General features: G+C 39.3%; 6 protein-coding genes across 6 annotated transcripts; 1 reads left to right on the top strand and 5 right to left on the bottom strand.

Annotated features, from left to right (window-relative positions):
- Nucleotides 1-247: 247 nt before the first annotated feature.
- LOC112085119 lies at nt 248-2578 on the bottom strand. Its single transcript, XM_024154135.1, has 2 exons — nt 1349-2578; nt 248-1261 (listed from the first exon to the last, which is right to left on the bottom strand). The coding sequence occupies exons 1-2, from the start codon at nt 2576-2578 to the stop codon at nt 248-250; spliced, it is 2244 nt and encodes a 747-aa protein (XP_024009903.1).
- Nucleotides 2579-3515: 937 nt separating this feature from the next.
- On the bottom strand, nt 3516-4969 carry LOC18015023 (flavonol synthase 3). The gene is made up of 3 exons (XM_006396237.2): nt 4449-4969; nt 4053-4380; nt 3516-3931 (listed from the first exon to the last, which is right to left on the bottom strand). The coding sequence occupies exons 1-3, from the start codon at nt 4802-4804 to the stop codon at nt 3713-3715; spliced, it is 903 nt and encodes a 300-aa protein (XP_006396300.1). The 5' UTR covers nt 4805-4969; the 3' UTR covers nt 3516-3712.
- Nucleotides 4970-7573: 2604 nt separating this feature from the next.
- LOC18015186 lies at nt 7574-8739 on the bottom strand. Its single transcript, XM_006396236.2, has 2 exons — nt 7844-8739; nt 7574-7728 (listed from the first exon to the last, which is right to left on the bottom strand). The coding sequence occupies exons 1-2, from the start codon at nt 8599-8601 to the stop codon at nt 7710-7712; spliced, it is 777 nt and encodes a 258-aa protein (XP_006396299.1). The 5' UTR covers nt 8602-8739; the 3' UTR covers nt 7574-7709.
- Nucleotides 8740-8898: 159 nt separating this feature from the next.
- Nucleotides 8899-12001, bottom strand: LOC18015185 (G-box-binding factor 2). Its single transcript, XM_006396235.2, has 13 exons — nt 11826-12001; nt 11326-11421; nt 11172-11219; nt 10997-11092; nt 10821-10901; nt 10651-10692; nt 10393-10553; nt 10234-10282; nt 10096-10144; nt 9843-9979; nt 9650-9727; nt 9423-9548; nt 8899-9337 (listed from the first exon to the last, which is right to left on the bottom strand). Exons 2-13 carry the CDS (start codon nt 11383-11385, stop codon nt 9185-9187), a joined length of 1080 nt encoding a protein of 359 aa, XP_006396298.1. The 5' UTR covers nt 11386-11421; nt 11826-12001; the 3' UTR covers nt 8899-9184.
- A 2480-nt stretch (nt 12002-14481) lies between these two features.
- Nucleotides 14482-16440, top strand: LOC18015184 (GDSL esterase/lipase At4g01130). Its single transcript, XM_006396234.2, has 5 exons — nt 14482-14731; nt 14852-15070; nt 15143-15300; nt 15720-15990; nt 16112-16440. The coding sequence occupies exons 1-5, from the start codon at nt 14488-14490 to the stop codon at nt 16366-16368; spliced, it is 1149 nt and encodes a 382-aa protein (XP_006396297.1). The 5' UTR covers nt 14482-14487; the 3' UTR covers nt 16369-16440.
- Nucleotides 16441-16981: 541 nt separating this feature from the next.
- LOC18015164 lies at nt 16982-17899 on the bottom strand. Its single transcript, XM_006396233.1, has one exon. It carries the CDS (start codon nt 17897-17899, stop codon nt 16982-16984), a length of 918 nt encoding a protein of 305 aa, XP_006396296.1.
- Nucleotides 17900-19166: the final 1267 nt, after the last annotated feature.

The raw sequence follows: 19166 nt of genomic DNA, 5'->3' as shown, positions 1-19166 counted from the left end.
CGCGGCTCTCCGCGATCTGTAATTGCTATAAGAGTTTGGAGAGCTCGTTCGCGGGCTCTCTGTCTGTCTTCATCTTTTTGCGGTCTATGTCAGCTCGTGCGTCGGTGACGGGGTTCCTTAGCTTGTGCTCGGTTAGGAAGCAATTTCTTGATTCCTTCTGATTTCCCCATATCGTTTTGACACCTGATGGAGTTGGGAATTTGAGACAAAGATGATAGGTGGAAGGTACCGCCCTCATCCCGTTGATTCAAGGGGTTCCCATGATGACGTTATAGATGGCTGGGAGGTGAGTGACGCAAAACTCGACGATTTTGGTGACTCCGCCAGCGACCACAGGAAGCCTGATCGTTCCCATAGTCATCGTCGTTTCTCCCGAAAATCCGGTTAGAGGTTTGGGGATTGCCTCCACCTCGGAGAGGTCGATTCCCATTCTTCTGAGCGTTTCCCTGAAGACGACATTCACCGAGCTTCCAGTATCGATGAGCACCCTTGCTACGTCATGATCCCTGATCATTAGCTCAACTACTAACGGATCATTGTGAGGTCGATCGATTCCTGCTGTTTCCTCCTCAGCAAAAGAGATCACCGTGTTTGGGATGTCAGTCGGCTCTGTCCAATTCTCCTTTGCTTCGGCTCGGCGCTGATAGGCTTTGATTGAGGACACGGTATCTTGATAGTACTGGGATCCACCCATGATCATATTGATCCTTTGCCTCGGCTCGGGTCGCTCTTCAGGTTCGCCTCGCCTGTCGCGCTTGGGGTTGTCGCCTCGTCGGGGAGGATTCGCTGGTTCCGACGCACCGTTCGGCTCGGCTTTTTCCTGTTGTTCGTTAGGGACGAGGTCCTTGAGGCTGACCGCGTTTTGGAGCTCTCCTGCTGCCATTTTGGCTGCGAGCTTTGCTCCCAGGGTCCGGCATTGAGCCGTTGAGTGTCCGTAGGTCTGGTGATACTCGCAGAAAGCCTTCTCGTCGTAGTTGGCTGACTTTCTTACCCAAGTATTGTTGCGCGGCTCTCCTCTTCCATGTCCGGAGCTGACCTGGTAGTTATGGGCACCTCCGCTCCTAGGCTCTTCCGAACTCTGCGTTGCCGCGTTGCTTGATGGATTGCCCTTCTTCGCTGGGCGTGGCAAAATTGAGCTTCGGATCGCTGCTTTCGTGGCTTCGTACTGCTCGTCCAAGTTTTTCATTTCCTCCTCGTTCACGACGAAGTCTGATGATCGGTGCAACGCGTCTTGAATTGTTTGCGGCGTATTGAGAGCCATCTCGCGGCGGAATTCGGATTTGTACCACAAGGATCGTTTCAGAGCCTCGAGTGCAGCCTTGTCGCTTATCCCTTCTATTTTGGATACGACCGCCTTGAATCGCATCATGTAATCCCGAAGCAGTTCGTTCGGTCCTTGAGATAGTGTCCATAGATCGGCATCAGATGTTCCTCTGTCCATAAACATCGAGTATTGTTTAAGGAACAAGGCGGAGAGCTGCTGAAAACTGCCGATTGAATTTTGTTCCTGCCTTGAGAACCACTCGAGTGCGGCTCCCTTGAGATGCTCCACGAAGAGCACACAGTATCCGGCATCCACTTCGCGCTCGGTGAGTTTAGCGGCGTTCTTTGTGAAGGCTCGCCCCATCGCTATTCGAAACGCTGTGATGTGTGCTTTTGGGTCGGTTGTTCCTTCGTAGAACGGAATTCTCACCTTCCCTGGCTCGGGAATCCTGGCTTCCGTGATCCTTGTAGTGAACGGGGTTCTTTGGGTTTCTTCGAGCATTCGGTCGATTTCGGGTGCGGCACTTGTCGCGTTGTGCACTTGGGATTTCATAGCGCGTATTTCAGCTACCGTTCGAGCCATAGAGGCCCGCAGCTCTTTAAACTCGAGGGTTTGTGCGTGAGTCATTCCCTTTGGTTGGGGGAGTCGCTCCCGCTCCTCTCGCCTCGGCTCGTCTTCGCGCTCTTCCTGCTCGTTCCATTGGGGATTTTCGTCCGCTTCGGTTGGGTTATCGCCTCGGGCTGGATCGGAGACTTCGTCAGTCCGGATGCCGTTCAGTGCCGAGGCGAGTTCTTCTTCACTGATTCGACGAGCCGAGCCAGTTTGTTGCGGATTTATGGTCTCGTCGTTTTGCTGGGCGTCTACATCGATCGCGTCGTCTCCTTCCTCACCGGCTCGTTGCCTGGAGTTGCGGCGTAGTGGAGGCGGCTCGGTCATGTTGACCCGGGTTGCTGCAGGAGTGCGTTCGTCGAGGGGACGAAGAAAAGAGGAGTTTCTTGCACCACTCCCTGAGGCTTCGGCGGGCGTCGAGAAGTCGAAGCGTCTCCGAATTCCGTCCATCGGGTCGTTGACTCCGGCTCTCCAAGTCGGATGCTGTCGCTCTGCTGCCATTGCGTCGAGCCTCGCCGTAATCGCCTCGTTTCTTTTGTCTTGGTCGTCGATCTTTTTCATCAACGCAGCTATCATGTATCGCATCTCCTCATGGGTTTCGGTCGTCGCCGTTGTTGTCGGCGCGGTCGTTGTGCCTGATCCTGGAGCGTCCTTATCCGCGCCGTTACCGGTGTTGTTGTTGTCGTCGTTAGCGTTGCTCGCCATTTTCTTCGAATCTTAAAGCGTTGTCGATATAGAGTAAGAAAGTTTCGTGTCCCCACAGTCGGCGCCAAATTGTGTGAGCCAAAACTCGCACAACCAAAGATTTGTAAAGAAACTAAGGGATCGGAAACTTCTAGGGTTTATCGCCAAAGACAGTAAGATCAAAAGAGAGCTTTTCTTGCTGTGAAAGTGTTTCGTTCTTATTGCTTAGGTTTGCCAAAAAGTTGGCGGAATGAATTACATACACCACATATTTATACTGATTTTCTAAACCGCCTAGCCGAGAATCTCGGGCGAGATTTTCGGAATATTTCCTTATCGCCTCGTGCGGCTGACCGACTTTGCATCTCGCCTAGGGTTTTTCGTGGGCTTCGCCTCTTCAAGGTTTCGGCTCGGCCCGTCATGCTTTCTTTACGGCTCGGCCCACTTGGCATAATTCGCTCCACCTCTCCGCAGCACGGCTCGGCCCAGGTATTTAAGACAGGGGCTCGGCCTATGTTATGTTATACGGCTCGGCCCATCTCCTTCTTCTCGGCTCTCCCATCTGGCGATCGCGGCTCTCCCGCCTTTCTCGGTAAAAACGGCTCTCCCACCTTTATTGGTGGAAACGGCTCTCCTTCTTGCCTTGGTGAGAACGGCTCTCCCGTTTTGATGATCACGGCTCTCCCATTTTCTATACTTAGTTATTTTGGGATGGTTTATCTGTGTGGGGTGGAAATCGACCCCAACAACAGACAAACAGAAGAGAGATGGGTTTAAGGGAGGACTGGAGAGGCGTTGCAAAGCAAAAATTATGGTGTTTTTGAAAAGTGCATGCCGTTTTCTAGTCCAAGAGTCAGTGGCATAATAAAAAAAAAACGGAACGTAGAACCTAATTATGGTCAGTAATAATATACCGTTGATGTTGTCAAATCTACGTGAGTAGTAGAAAACCAAAAAGAAAGCAAAATTCAATGCATAATAACAATGATATATAAATGTCACCATTAAAATTTACACACATACAAGACATAATTAACTGAAACATGAACATCAATCATTAAAGCAGACAAGACCGAGACGCAATAATCCAAAAAAAAAAAGGAAACAGTTGTTCATCATCATCTCTCCTCTGTTTCTGGATTATGAGATTTGATCTCAGTCGAGAGGAAGATTGTTCATCTTAAGGAATTTGTAGTCTCTGTAGACATAAGGCTTAAATTTGGGAGCGTTATCTTCGCCGGAGATTAGCTCCGGCAAAGGTCCGACGACGTGATCAAGGTTCGGTTCCGCAAAAACCGGCCACGAGATTCTCGTCCTCTCCGTATCCATCGTCGCTCTATGCTGCCCACTCTTATACCTCCCATTGCTCATCCTCTGCAAAAAAAAAAATATGTTTTTATCAATCCAAAATTTAAATTTTCTTTATCAAAACAAAAACAATTAGTCAAAAAGAAAAACAAAAACTTTGTGATCTGAGAGTTGCAGAGATTTGTACCCTGATTTGATCGGCGACGATGACGACGATCCTGGAGTCATCATACTTGACGTCGACCCAGTTGTTATCCTGGTATGCTTGAAGTCCTTCTTCCTCATTAGCGATTAAGAATGTGAGTCCATTGAGATCAGTGTGAGGCGGAGCTCCGAAGAGCAGGCTGAGATCTGGACACGGCGGATAGAAGATGACCTTCATCAGATACTCCACCGTATCTCCGCCGAGACCTTCCTTCAACGCGTCACGACGTAACCCTAACCCTTCAGATAACCACCCCATGAGTTTCTCCGATAGCTCCTTTATCTGCTTTGCGTATTCCTCATTCACCTCCCTGTTCCAGATATTAGTTTAATTCAGAGAGAGAAATCAATTGATTTTGGGTAAAGGTGTATTTTTTACCTGTAATCTGGGGAGTTTTTAGGCCAGAATCTGTAGCTGATTCTCGAGGGAGGCCAGATCCTGTGGAAGAGATGATCGGCCCATGTTTTTCTGCCTTGTCCATCTTTCTTGTAATCCGTTGTGTATCCTTCGAGGTCTGTTGAGTCAGCTGGTCTCGCCACCGCTTCTTTCTCCGTCTCCGGGAGCTCGAAGAACTCTGTTCCTAGCTCCTTGAGCCGTCGTATAAGCTCCGCCGGGATCCCGTGGTTAACCACCTGGAAAATCCCCCATTCTTCGCTCGCTTTCACCACCGCACGCGCCACTTGTTCCTCGTCGGGGTTACTTAGATCCACGACGGGGATTTCTTCTTCCGGCATGGTTTCTTTTTTCAGTTCACTCTCTCCTCTGCTTCGTTTACTGGTTTTGGATGTTGAATGGATTGGGGAAGTTGTTCCGGTATGGGCTTATATAATGAAGTTACATATTTCAAAGTAAAGAACGTGAATCTCGTGCAACACAAAGTGGGTGGTTGTCAAAATGGATTCCACCTCAATCAGGAATGGGTTGAGTGTAACGTTGATGGGGTCTCTGGCTAATAGAGGGAGACAGATTGTGGGTCATAAGAAATCATGATCAAGGTTTAAGTGCTCTGATTGGAGACAATAATGCTTCAGAGATTTAAGATCAATGATAGGAACAGAGGCATAAGCTTTGAGGTGAGCTACATGGATCACTCAAGCGGTTTGGATACAACAAGATCATATTTTGAGTCTGATTCAGAAGAGTTGTTATCTTTAGTCAAAGGTGAGGATATATGGCCTAGTCTCAATCCGTTTATACATGATATACTTACGATTCCTCATGTCTCATCTTGAAGAAGCATCGATTTGGTTTCAAGCTAGAGAAGGAAATGGTGTGGTGGATAGGGTAGCAAAGGAAGCTCTTTTTCATGTATGAATTATGCTCCATAGTTGTATTCTATAGTGCCAAAGGGTGAAGTCTCATGTTCAGGTGGATAAAGAGTCAAATCAAAGCCAAAAAATACCAAGTAGAACAAAGGAAGCATGAACAAAATTATGGAGATTCTAATCCCTTATAATTTAAGAGTTTGGTTGATGAAAAATAGATGTTGGGCCAAACAAAATAAAAGGTGGTTGTCTACACAAAATAAAGATAATACTACATCAAAATGTAGATCAATCGGTTAATCAAGTTTTAATTTGTCTCTTTTTAAAATGGTATAAAAATGAATGTTTTGAATATTAGAATATAGAAAGTTTACCTATTCGATTGGATCAGGTACCTGAAACCTGGAGGACTCCTAGGCCAAAATCTGTAATCGTTGCACGACTATGGCTTAAGACACTTGGTATATCAATTTATTGTATTCGCATTGCTCATCTTGTGCAAAACCCAAAAAAAAGACTCATATAAATATATAATGATCAAACCAAAACATTCCCCTTTTTTTTTGTTGAAAAAGTTAGTTAGAAAAAGGTGAAAAACTCATATAAGACCGTCATAAACTGTAATAAGTGGCTATTTTGTATTATTACTTTTTCTAGAACCTGTATTATTATTACTTTTTCTAGAAGGTAAATTATTAGGAACGTGTATCTCGTGCAACCGTAAAATCACTAATTGTTTAGATAATAGAGAGATTATTACATCAAAATCACTAATTGTTTAGCTATTTTTGATGCTATACACATATATGGGTTTTAAATTATATATAAATATTCTCAAACAAACAAAAAAATTGAACCAAACATTTTGCTTAGTTTAATACACAGGTATTCATCACCCTCGACTTAAAAATGTATGTTTTTTTTTTCAATTATAAGCATCGTTGTGCTTATATTTTTCATCTAGGTATTAACTATTTTACCTAAGTTTAGACTAATCACTTTATAGAAATTTATGTATGTGGTTAAATTGTTAAAGAGTACGTAGAAAAAGGTTAATATGTCCCATTTTTTTCTTCAAAAAGAAGCTCGATTATTGATTTAGCTAACATTATTGACGAAATAAAGCTAACATTATTTTGATTTGCTTTTTTGGGATTTGTGTGTTTGTCATATATCGAAAGCTCCAAGCTTTCAATTATGGAGAGGTCTTATCGGCCGATAGCTAATCAATCGGCCACACTCCTCTATCATTTAAATTGCAATTGGCAACATATTGACAGATATTTTATACAATATGATCAAATGAAAAAAACTGACTTAGTTGCAAAAAAAACAACATAAGCGGAGTAGATGATTACAAAAAGAAAATAAAATGCAAAGAAGACTTGAAACTATTAACCAAGCGTTGACAGCCTGATGGTAAAAGATTTGGGGACAAGGCGTAAACTTGTTTTTTCTCTGTGTTTGATTTCCACCGTAAGCTTTCTCACTTTGATTTAGTTAGTTTAAAAGGTGTTATGTTTTAGATCTATGAAAAAACTTAAGTGATAGACACAATCATGTTGTATCATATATATATATACATTAGTTGTTTATTAAAATCTTGTTTTGATTTTTGAGATAGTTATGGTGGTTGAAAAACATTTCGTTAAAAAAATATTCTAACTAAAAATGTATTAGCTTATTGAAATATGAGTCTTCTTCATTCATATCTACGACAGTTTCAATGTACTACATGGAGTATATTTTGATTCAACATATTCACATTTCAAACATCCTTCCTTTTATATATTGTATGCCACTACTGTTCGATTAACTTTTAATGAAGTAGAAGACATTTCTCTTTATTTTCTTTACTTTAATGAAAAAAATTACTCTTATTTTGTAAAACTTCTTCATAATTTTTTTTCATCTTGCTTTTAGTTTTAGTATATTTTCCGAAAACGTCTACTATTTTTCTTTAAAGTTTGTTGTATTGATTATTATGATTTATTAATTGAATAATTGTCATTTGAACTAAAAATGGATATTTTTTTCTGAATTACGGGTAGTATAATTTTATATGAATATTTTAAAATAATAATTATTGGAATGAAAAGTGTTTTGTAGGCGTTTGGGACCTTTTTGGTTTGCTAAAGGCGTTTCAGACCTTCAAAACGCTAAGACAGTTCTGGTTAATTAACCGTAGTTAAAATCATCAAAATGATTGAACTGGATTGTAATTACACTATATGAAAGCGAAAAGTGAGAACAACTGAACAAGAAGGGAAAAAATTAAAAAAATAAATACAGATACACTTGTCTGAACGTTTGCAACGTCTTCACGCTTGAATCTTCGATGAAAGAACACATCCATCATCATCATCATAATAACTTATGAGTGCAATTTAATCCTGCATTTTAATTATTTATTTGCCAATAGGAACATTAATCAAGTTTGTTTGCACTAGTCAAAGAACGTCGTTGCTGTTAATTACCCAAAAAAGAAAAAAAAAGGAGCGGACGTACCACTTAAACATTTTGATGGTGCATTTAGCCATCTGTGAATCAAGCGTCTGTAATCTCACGCCACCGCATCTGAGACTAATCCCCACCGTAACAATCTTACGCCTTCCCACAGCCAATCCTATCTTCGTCTTAGCTGTCACTTTCACCACCAACTTTTTACTCTTCATCTCCGCTCGAAGCCTCTTAACCGTCGGATCATCCACCTCTTGTTTCTTCACTTTGATCGGAACGATCACAACAGTCCGATTCCCCGGCTTCTCCACAAACCCTTTCACTTTCGTTGACCCTAGACTCGTCTCGAAGTCGCCCTCTCCTACGCTCACCGCCACGTCGGCGTCGCCGTAATAGTAACGTAGCTTTCCGTTAGGGTTTTTGAAATCTAGCCTCGCCGTGGCTTCCGCCGTCAAATGCGAGAATCCGTCGCCGGACTTTCCTCCGGAGAAATTGAAGTTTCTGACGCGGAAGGCGGCGAGGCGTACGACGGGGAGTCTCGGGCTGTACCAAAGGAAGAAGAGGGAGACGGTGAGGATTAAGAGGAGGATGAAGATTGCGATGGTGATGCAGACGCAGCAGCAAAAGACGCGGCAACGACTCCACTGTTTCTTCTTCTCCGGGTAAAACGACGCCGGAATCATATGCTTTGGTGGCCGGCGACGAAGCGTCGATGATGGTGCATTTGGAGTTTCCGGTGACGCGTGGAGCTCTTGATAGCCTGGTGGTTTCTGAAGCACCGGTTTTAAAATATTCTCCGCTGCCATTTTTTTCGTCGCCGGAGGGATTCGTAGGACTTTCTGTGATCTCTAATCTTTCATTGTGATTTTAAATATTTTAAGAGAATGTTCAATAAAATGTGATCAAATCCTTAACCAACAAAACAATAATACATAGAAAAGATTTTCCCGACACTTTGGCCACTTTCTGAAATTCATCTCTGTCGTGACGACACACACGTTTACCGGTTAAGGGAAGCACGTAGATGTAGAATAATATGATAAGCCTTAAAATACGTAAAACTGAAGGAAAAAAAACACACACACACACACAAAAAAGTGTTTTATTAAACAATGGAATACACAAACGATTACGAAGCGAAAGATCATCAAATACGTCTTCTCCTATCTCTAATCCATTCGCTTACAATAATTAAACCTATCTATCACCAATCAAGTGGTCGCAGCACACCAGACCACATTGAATCTCATCTGGTTAAGGATATTACATCAGTTTCTGCTCACAATGCAGAGAAAACTACGAAATTCTAAGAGAGTAAAAACTTCTGTTTCAGTTACAATAAGAACCATGTAAGAAGATATAAAAGGGTTTCTCACTTTTGGGCCACGGTCAGCTAGCCGCGACAGAATCGGTTCTTAGACTTACATTTAGCAGCTGATGTTCCACATTCTTACTAGATGATACCGAGTTGTTCTTATCAACTCGAGAGATAAGGTTCTCTGTTTTCCCAGTTACTTGCGTCTGCGCAGCTTTCAGTTGATCCTGGACAGGAATTTAACTTATGCTATTATCACCCATACACTCATGGTTTTGTTCAAAATGTGTGATATGATGAGTAGACTGTTACCAATAAAGCTTCGTTCTCCAGCCGTAGCTTCTCAGACTCATCGTTTAGTTGGCCTACTTTCGACCTCAGAGTCATGTTCTCAGCTACTAGTGCATCAACTTTGACAGACAGTTCTTCAGTTTCAGCCTATGTGATCAACACAACACGTTGTCTTAACCAAAGTTGATTAGATAAATTTAGTAGCTTCCATCCTTAGTCTTTTAGGTACAAAGTTTTGTAGCAATCACCTGCTTCCTCAGTCTCGACCTTCTAGCAGATTCTCGGTTTGACTGTTTTCTCTTCTCTCGTTTAACCTCTTTTTCATTCTGCAGAAAAACACACCGTCAAAATACAAAACTCACATGACTTACTACAGCTCTCACTAGTTTCACAATTTCCATTACGAGAGGAGAGGCGCAAGAATGATATTAACAACTTTACCCAGACTTCATGGGGCGCACCATGGAACGGCTGTGGGAAATCCATTGCTGTGGGGATAATAGGAGTCACCATGGTCGCTGCGGGTTTCTCATTTTCATCTCTAAAAGGAGCAGAAGTTTGAGCTGCAGGTTTTCCATCTATCAAGAACCCGAGAAAGACTTAGTAGCCATTAGCTTTGAATAGTTATAACCATTGAAGAACACAACTATTTGGGTTGTCTTCTTTCTCAGGATACAAAAGTAAGGAGAAATACCATTGGTTAGTGATCCTTCCCGGCTTCTTTTCTTTCTGGATTGTTCTCCCTGTGGTAAAAAAGACGGATATGAATAAAGAACCCAAAAAAAAACATTAGTAATTTAAATCTATTTTGAGAGAAGAAGGGAGCCCATACCCCAGTTGTATTCCCATCACTACCATTGCTAGAATCATCATTCTCGGAGCTAGTGATATCAAAAACAGGTTAGATTCTATCAAAGAATAAAACACACAAGGAAAAATAATGACACGAGGTCTCTTGGAATCAGGAAAGAGTTCAGCTAGTTTGACAAACCTCTGAGAATTCCTAGGTTCACTGCTATGTTCAGCGCTTCCAACTTTATTATTGGTTATTGACATTGCAAGTCCATCGAATTCTTTCAATTTTTTCATGAACCCGTGATCCGTGTTTCCAGGTGAGTTAGCTGGAGCATCCATGTTCAAAGGAGTCGTAACCTGCAAACATTCTCACGTTCATATCCATCATATCGTTTTTTTAATCGTTTAGCCACCATTTACATAAAAACAAAAAAATCAAAAGACAATGACTTACAACAGGTGTGGCTTGAGAAACAGGACCTTGTGATTGTGAGCCCTGGTAAGAGGAGTGAAAACATGAATCAGTAAACAATGCATTCATAAAGATGGGTTGGACATTTGTTTACTAAAGTGGGTGACATGGAAACAATATCAAAAGAAACAATCAAAAGAAGGGATGATTACCATTTGAACACCAGCATGAGCATAAACTCCACCAGGAGGGCAAAATGGTGGATATGGTGCTCCATAAGGAGACATCATTGGCTGGAACAGTTAAAAAAAAAAAGTCATACTCAATCCAAAAGAAGAGATAACAACAAACTCGCAGCTAATCCTTGACAAAAATTAGAAGTTAGTACCGATGGAGAACCCCACATATAAGGGGGTGGAGCATGACCAGGCGCCACATTTGAGTTGTAATATTGAGGTATGGCAACTCTAGGGCCATAGTATGCCTACAAATCATCACAACTATATATGAGCACACGGAGATTAATTATTATTGGTGAACAAGTAAGGTCAAAAGCAAGTCACCTGCATAGCAGCCCAATCATGATGGTACACATGAACATTGTTTTGCTCCTGTATAATTTTACAAACGAAAGAAACAACTTGTGATGGCTTGTTGATTCCCGTACACAAATCTTGTGACTAAACCAATCAGTTTCCATTTATTTAAGGTGCTTACAGGAGCAGCTTGTGATGGCTTATCAGACTTTGTGGATTTTCCTTCTTCGTTGCTACCCATTTCTCGTTGCAGAGTAGTGGAACACTGACACAGAAACTTAACGAAACATAAGGATGATCAGATCTTTCAGTAAATTCCTGTGTAAAAGCATAAATCTAGAGGAACGGTATTCAATTCAACTTAGATCTTGCAATTTCGACATCAAACGATAGATTTAAAACCGAAAAATGATAAATAGGAGAGAGATCTGAATAGCATCACTGTATCCACCAATAAGAATTCATCAAATTCGAAATTTCCGCGGGTTTCTCGGATTTTCCAGAGTCAAACTTGTCAACAATTTTAGTAGAAAATACACAACGAATCCACCTCACTTTCCTAGCAATTTCCAAATTTTCTCGGGAAAACACAGCGTTCATATATAGAATCACTCTAAAAATATGTTCTGAAATTCAGTGAAGCTACAAAACTAAAATGATGTGGGAAATCCAAAAACGTACCTGGAGTTTCGAGCCAAAAATTCAAAATTGCTTCCAGAAAGAAGAACAAAACAATTCGAATATGAAGTTCGTCTCTCTCACTCGAAAAATGGTTTCTCTCTCTAGAACAAGAGTTCGGTACAGAGGAAGAAGAAGAAGGGAGAGAAAAAAAGGGCGAGAGAGAGAAGGGAGCGCCAAGGCTGATGCACACGTCACCGTACACGTGTCCACATCTACAAGGGCTAATAAAGTAGGCGCATATGCTGAGCTGGCTAGTCTAGATCTGCGCTGGAATAATTTAATTATTAATTAAAAACTGATTGGTACACGTTGTCATAATCTTCACCGTTCGTCATGAGATCACTGCAAAGTCTGACGTGGTGCTGATTTTCTTTCCAATAAATAGAATTAAACTGCAGTGTATAATTCATTTGAGATCCACGGGTGACGAAAACGTGGACTAACCTAATTAGGCTATCTTTTTTTACCCCCTTGAATGCTTTTTAACCAATCAGTTTACTAGTTTAGTTAAAGCAGCAAAAGATTTATTTTTACCAGAAAGATTAGAGTGGTCCCCACGCCGATCTACTGTGTCTTGTGTCGGCCGTCAATGGTTTTGGATACTGACGTGTCCCACTGAATAAGGAATACCGTTGTGGTCCCTACGGTCAACGTGGGATTCGACAACATTTCAAGCGATGACTCAGTTTTCGCCACGTTGGATTCAGATTTTGATACTTATACAGATAATCACAATATTAATCATCAATCTGGATTGAAGAAGATTCAGTGCCAATTTAAGAAGGTAACTTAAAAAGGAAGTAAATCAAATCCGTATGGCGTAGTAATCTGTTTAACAAAGCTGTTCTTTTTAATGATGGATGTACGTATGGACTTTTCGTAATTAAATTCAGGTAAATCCGACAAGGTGACGTGTACTTGATGCTAATTCTGAGTAGGACCACTTGATGCGTACAGTTAAACCAGATCGGAGACGGTACATTTACGTCAATACCCTCGTAAGCCTTATTTGTAATTGGGTTATTATTGGACCGTATTTTGAATGATCAAGCCCAACTCTTTTAGTTCTTTGTTGGTACATCTCACAAAAATAAGTGCTACACTTTGGTCTTCCTCAGATATATATAAAAAAAAACTTGGCGTAAATGAGTTTTCTGCATATTTATCTATCAAAATTAAGAATAGGCCTGGGGAAAAAACCCGGATCCGAATATCCAAATCGGAACCGAACCGAAATGGAGGTACCGAATCCAAACCAAAATTTTGAAAAATATCTGATGGATCTTAAACTCTTATACCCGAAGAATCGGAACCGAACTAATACCGAACCGAGAACCGATTGGGTACCCGAATTATCCAAAGTATAATTATATATCCTTCTAAATATTAGTTTTTTTATATTTTTTTGATATTTAGTATATATTTCTGGTTTTAGAGATATATTTTCTTTACTTTTGGGAATTTTGGGTATATTTTTAAGTTTTGATATATATATTTTTAAAATTTTTGGATATAATTTATATTAAAAAAGTGTGAGTCAAATTAAAAATTTGAGGCAAAAGATCCGGATCCGATTATTCGAACCGGAACCGAACCGAAATAAAGGTATCGAACCCGAACCGAAATTTATAAAAATATTCGATGGATTCTAATTCTCTCTATCCGAAATATCCGGAACCGATTGGTTCCGAACCGAAACCGAACCGAATATCCGAGAAGATCGATTTCTATAAGAAACATTGAACTACAGAATATGTTCTCGGCTAGGGAATGCGCGCATCAATAAATCTGAATTCGTCACGGACCCAAGGGACAAAATTCTATATCTATATGGTTTATTTACCCGCCAATTTTTACGGCTATTGCCAGTTGCCACAAATGAATGGTAAACCCAAACAAAATTAAAAATGGCCTTTATCCTTAGAGTTTTTGTTCTTCATGGAAACAATTTCGGAGAAAAAAAAAATAGAATTAGAGATTTGAGTTCTTCTACAATTTGATTTGGGAGATATTACGTTTTGAATGGATTTTTAAAAAGGTAAATTAGACACCGTTAACATTGATTTTATAAAGCCTAATTTTGCATGGTCAACACAAATTTGAATAATGAATTTTACTAACATATAAGTTGGGGAATTAATATGAGTACTTCGAAAAACTGGGGAATTGCATGATCATTTTTTCCCATGATTGTGAGCAAAACAAATTCTTGTGATTATTGCTATTTTTTTAAACCCACCATGAATCATTCAACGCAAGCCATATCTGATTTTGGTGAAACACATCAACTTTAATGACAGATCTTTTATCGTCTAATAATTTTTTTTAATACATTATGTATAGTAAAAAATGAAGTTCAAAAATCATTCATTTCTTTTTACTCTACCTAAAAATCCCATAACTTTTCTCTTGCCACCCAAGTAATTAAATAACACAATAGCTGAAGTTTCTTTTGACACAAAAGAGACCACACATATGTATATTAGTATATATGTATCCTAATTAAAGCTTGTGTGTATATACGTACATACACACTCACACACGTTGAGTCACGGACCGGACAAATACAAAAGTCATATAGCACCAAATATCTCATCGTCTATCTGACACGCACACACAATGACACAAACAAACATTTGGTTCACAGTGAGAGAAATCAGAAATGGGTTCCGTTCTAGACAGAAGGATAGTTTTCTCTCTTCTTTTCTTGATCATTGTGACCTTACTTTCGTATAACGCTGATTCCAAATGTGATTTCAAAGCAATTTTCAATTTCGGAGATTCGAACTCTGACACAGGAGGATTTTGGGCTGCTTTTCCTGCTCAATCCGGACCATGGGGAATGACTTATTTCAAGAAACCTGCTGGTCGTGCTTCAGACGGCCGTCTCATAATTGATTTTTTGGGTAATGAGTATTATTAAATTTTCCATATTTGTTTCTAAAGCTTCATTTGCATTGCATGTGCTCTGTACCGGGTCCAATGGTATCACTACGTTACTAAACATAATGTTGAATTAATGATAGCGGAATCTCTTGGAATGCCTTTCCTAAGCCCATATTTGCAGTCTATTGGGTCGGATTTCCGACACGGCGCAAACTTTGCAACGTTAGCATCAACGGTTCTTTTGCCAAACACATCCTTATTTGTCTCCGGAATCAGCCCATTCTCACTCGCTATTCAGCTTAATCAGATGAAACATTTCAAGGTTAAAGTCGACGAGACCCATTCTTCGGACCAGCAAGGTATATATCTCCAAACGCTCAAATGAAATCAACATAAAACCAGATAATAACATAACTAACCTTGTGTTGTAGCGTTGAAGATCTTGCCGTCTAGGGATGTTTTCGGAAAATCGTTATACACATTTTATATTGGTCAAAATGATTTCACATCCAATTTAGCAGCCATTGGAGTGGATGGCGTGAAACAGTATCTTCCACAAGTTATAAGCCAGATTGCTGGAACGATTAAGGTACTAACTACTAATTAACTCCATAACCTTTCTGGTTTAGAAGATTAGACTACGCATTATTCTTTTACCATCAAATTTTATAACTTATTTTGTTTAGAAGATTAGACTATACGCATTATTCTTTTACTATCAAATTTTAACCTTCTCTATCTCGAAACATTAGTCTTTTCATTGAACTGCATCTTGTTTTTTAGTACATTAATACAATGATTCCAAATTTTCTATTTTGAAATCATTTTTTTTAAATGGTTTATAGGAGATATATGGTTGTAAAAAATGTACATCTTTAGTACAATAAAATGTTTCAACCATGTACTATAGAAGATATATGGTCAAAAAAATTTAAACATTTCAAGATGTACTATGGTTTTTTAGCACATCTTTTTTTTTTGTTGTAAAATTTTTATTTTTGAATGTAGGAGATATATGGAATTGGTGGTCGGACATTTTTGGTATTGAATTTAGCACCGGTTGGATGTTATCCGTCGATTTTAACCGGTTACATACATACCGCCTCGGATTTAGACAAATTTGGTTGTCTAATTTCCGTTAACAAAGCTGTTGAATATTACAACGCGTTATTAAAAAAGACATTATCCAAAACCAGAACCGAAGTAAAAAACGCTACCGTAATTTACTTAGATACTCACAAGATATTGTTCGACCTCTTTCAATACCCAAATTCTTATGGTATGTACTGTCAAAACTTTCAAATTCGATTTATTTCATATTTTACCATAACCAATCAAAATCCTTTTTTTTTTTGTATTTGCCCAACCTAATATTTTTGTTTCTTACAAAAATATGAAAGGTATGAAACATGGTATTAAAGCTTGTTGTGGTCACGGTGGACATCCGTACAATTTCGATCAGAAGTTATTTTGTGGCACCAGCAAAGTGATCAGAAATTCTACTGTGACGGCCAAAGCTTGTCATGATCCGCACAATTATGTGAGTTGGGATGGAATTCACATGACGGAGGCTGCAAACCACCGCATTTCCACGGCCATCCTTGACGGTTCTTTATCAGATCCTCCGTTCACACTCAGTAACCTATGTGCATCTTAATTACGATATGAGCTATACTAGTTGTTAAATGCTTAAATGTGGATTTTTAAAATATCCACCAACTAAGCATATTGCGACAAAATATATAATATTTTTTTTTGGTCAAAAAATTATATAATATATATATATATATATATATATATATATATGTAGAAGTTTAAAATTGTGTGATATGCTTTACAGATAGATTGTTCTCCTAATCATTTGATTCTCCTTAATTAATTGATTGGATTGAGAAAATAGTTAACTAGTGACATTTCTTCGTCACCTTTCTTAACGATTCTAAAATATTTTTTTGAAGTGTACGTGACGAATGATCTTCTATCTTGTTGTTATGGACATTTCTTTTTGATATTATACATATGAGTCAATTACTACTATTCAAATACGAGTTCCATCATTGTTAGATCATTTTTAAAATATATTTGATTCTACGTAAAGACTGGCAAACTTAGCAGAAATAATTGGCTGATCCAACATCTAACTACGACGAACAGTTTACTCATGCATAAGCAAGTTTTGGAAAGAAGTTAAAAAAAAAGAAACAAACTTGGAAAGCTGTAAAATGTAACTTCTTACTGTACAGAGACAGGGAAAAAACTGTTGAGAAAAACTACAAAAATCTAGAAGAAGAAGAAGGAAGATCTTCATGATACTCCAAACATGGCTGAGTTCTCACCATCGTCGCCGCCGGCATTCTACTCCGACCAATCCAAATATTTCCGATCATCTCACTCTTCTCCGACTCTCTCTCCATCTCTCCTAACCTCTTCTTCCTCACTAATTTCACCACAACAACAATCACCACAATAACCACGACCGATATTCCGGTCACGGCTAATGCGAACCACCACCACTTCCTCCGAACCAACTCCGGTTCGGGTTTCGGCTTCTGGTTTACAACCACAAGCGCGTAATGCCCACGAGAATTCGTAGTGGCACATTCGTAATTCCGTGCTATATTGCTGAAATTCAACAACCCATTATCTCCAAAGGCTACGCATTTGATTCTTCTTCTTTCATGATTGTGTGAAACGTAAGCATCGAACCTGATTGAGATTGGGTTGTCTCTCTTGATCGAAAGATTCAATTTTTTTAGATCATTCGTGTTCGTCGCGTCGTAAGCTGTGAATCCAATAACCGGAGACACAAAAGAGTAATTATCAGCTAACCGGAAGTAAACCGATGAGGAGTAATCACCGAGACTCTTGTAGACGAAAGCTATCCTCTTAGCGTACGGCGTCGTTTTAACCATCGGAGGAATGTAAATTCCACTAAAGTTGGCTCCTTTTCTCCAGAACATACTGTTACGGACCGTAACAACCGATGCTTTGATGTCGGAAATATTCGACGGTAGTGGAATTTCGTACAACGAGCCTGTGTGTCTTCTTGTATTGCCACGAGCCGCGTATGAACGAATCAGATCGTCCAAATCTTGAATGTTGATACATTGAACCATCGATTGTAAATTAAAGATGACGCAGAAGACGAAGACGATGAGACCAAGATTAGCACTGATTATAGATCCCATTGCCAGAGGGAACAAAAAATAAAAGATCAAGAACGACGACGAAGACCCAATTGAGTTTTGGTGATCTTCATCAGAAAGGTATCGTCTTTGGTTAAAGGGTACGAATAGAATTGTAATCCAGATAGATCAGAATCAAAGTGAAAACATGATTGAGATTTGGAAACATAATTGAGATTGAGATTGAGATTGAGATGAGGGGATATAATTAAGCACATATACACACTCAAAAGGGAGTCATGGACATATAATAAAGGTCATGTAACAGCTGCATGAATATGGATTTGATGAATGTGTATATGGTTGCTTAAAAAATTCAGAATAATGACCGTGCTTAGATATTCAAACTTGAAAGAAAAAAGGGGAGAGAAAGTTGGGTTTGAGCTGTATTAATGGTGGGTGTTTTTTTCGTTTCTTTTATTTTGTTTTTGTACTAAAAAGAAACGTTATTGACCCAAAATAAATTGAATTCGAAGTTTTATTCATTAATCAGAAAATGATAATGGATATATAAGGAAGATGTCGGCTATTGTTATATGTGCGGATGATGTAATGATCTTGCCATTCTTTGGTTTTGCATTTTTTATTAGTTTAAAATTTTATAAAAAGAAATGTTTGATTGACTGAACCAAATTAGCATGGTTTACATTCAAAAATAAAAAAGTTTGTATTACATGGATTTGTCTCACATATATTGATAAAAATTACAATGATACATATGTTATAATAGTAAATTTTGCTGGAAACAAAAAAAATCAAACAGGTAGTGAACTTTTTCATGCCAACTCTTCCTAGATGAACAGGTATCTTAGTAATATTATTTACAAAAGGATTACCAAATAAGATTAAAATAGAGTTTAAACTTCAAATATTTTCTTAAATATCAAGAGAAATGGAGTATTTTGGTTAGTAGTTGAAAGCGCCAGCGAAGTATAAGGGTCGAAGAGCTGTACAATCACTCAGTTTTAGTGGGTTTGTTATATATACATTTCTTTTTAGCACAATTCTTTCTAAATTCATTTACAAGATTAGTAGTATTTTAAAGTTCCTTGTTCGAAATCCTCTTTCTGGTCTGCACAATTGTCCATGTTTCCTCACCTACAATATTGTATCTTAACAAATGGAAATAACAAAAGAATCAATTTTATGGGCTTTATAATGAGTCCATAGTGTAAATGGGCCGAAGACAGGCCTTAAACCCCACAGGATGTTAGCATTCTACGAACACCACTGAGTTGGATTTCTAAAGATAAGAGCAGCAACCAATAAG

Source organism: Eutrema salsugineum, unplaced genomic scaffold (genome assembly GCF_000478725.1).
Source record: "Eutrema salsugineum unplaced genomic scaffold, Eutsalg1_0 scaffold_3, whole genome shotgun sequence".
NCBI lineage: Eukaryota > Viridiplantae > Streptophyta > Magnoliopsida > Brassicales > Brassicaceae > Eutrema > Eutrema salsugineum.
The sequence above is the reverse complement of the archived record's forward strand: the minus strand, read 5'-3'. Positions and strand labels throughout refer to the sequence as shown.

Bases quoted from the DNA above. Each gene is read 5' to 3' on its own strand.
- LOC18015185 (XM_006396235.2), bottom strand. From the start codon at position 11,385: ATGGGTAGCAACGAAGAAGGAAAATCCACAAAGTCTGATAAGCCATCA. The intron at 10,693-10,820 runs GTAATCATCCCT...TCCTCTTACCAG, and splicing joins CTCATGCTGGTGTTCAAATG to GGCTCACAATCACAAGGTCC. The intron at 10,554-10,650 runs GTAAGTCATTGT...GAATGTTTGCAG, and splicing joins TTTCTCAAGCCACACCTGTT to GTTACGACTCCTTTGAACAT.
- LOC18015184 (XM_006396234.2), top strand. From the start codon at position 14,488: ATGGGTTCCGTTCTAGACAGAAGGATAGTTTTCTCTCTTCTTTTCTTG. The intron at 15,301-15,719 runs GTACTAACTACT...TTTTGAATGTAG, and splicing joins AGATTGCTGGAACGATTAAG to GAGATATATGGAATTGGTGG. The intron at 15,991-16,111 runs GTATGTACTGTC...AAAATATGAAAG, and splicing joins TCAATACCCAAATTCTTATG to GTATGAAACATGGTATTAAA.
- LOC18015023 (XM_006396237.2), bottom strand. From the start codon at position 4,804: ATGCCGGAAGAAGAAATCCCCGTCGTGGATCTAAGTAACCCCGACGAG. The intron at 4,381-4,448 runs GTAAAAAATACA...TATCTGGAACAG, and splicing joins AAAAACTCCCCAGATTACAG to GGAGGTGAATGAGGAATACG. The intron at 3,932-4,052 runs GTACAAATCTCT...TTTTTTTTGCAG, and splicing joins TCGTCGCCGATCAAATCAGG to AGGATGAGCAATGGGAGGTA.
- LOC18015186 (XM_006396236.2), bottom strand. From the start codon at position 8,601: ATGGCAGCGGAGAATATTTTAAAACCGGTGCTTCAGAAACCACCAGGC.
- LOC112085119 (XM_024154135.1), bottom strand. From the start codon at position 2,578: ATGGCGAGCAACGCTAACGACGACAACAACAACACCGGTAACGGCGCG. The intron at 1,262-1,348 runs GTATCCAAAATA...TTCCGCCGCGAG, and splicing joins TGATGCGATTCAAGGCGGTC to ATGGCTCTCAATACGCCGCA.
- LOC18015164 (XM_006396233.1), bottom strand. From the start codon at position 17,899: ATGGGATCTATAATCAGTGCTAATCTTGGTCTCATCGTCTTCGTCTTC.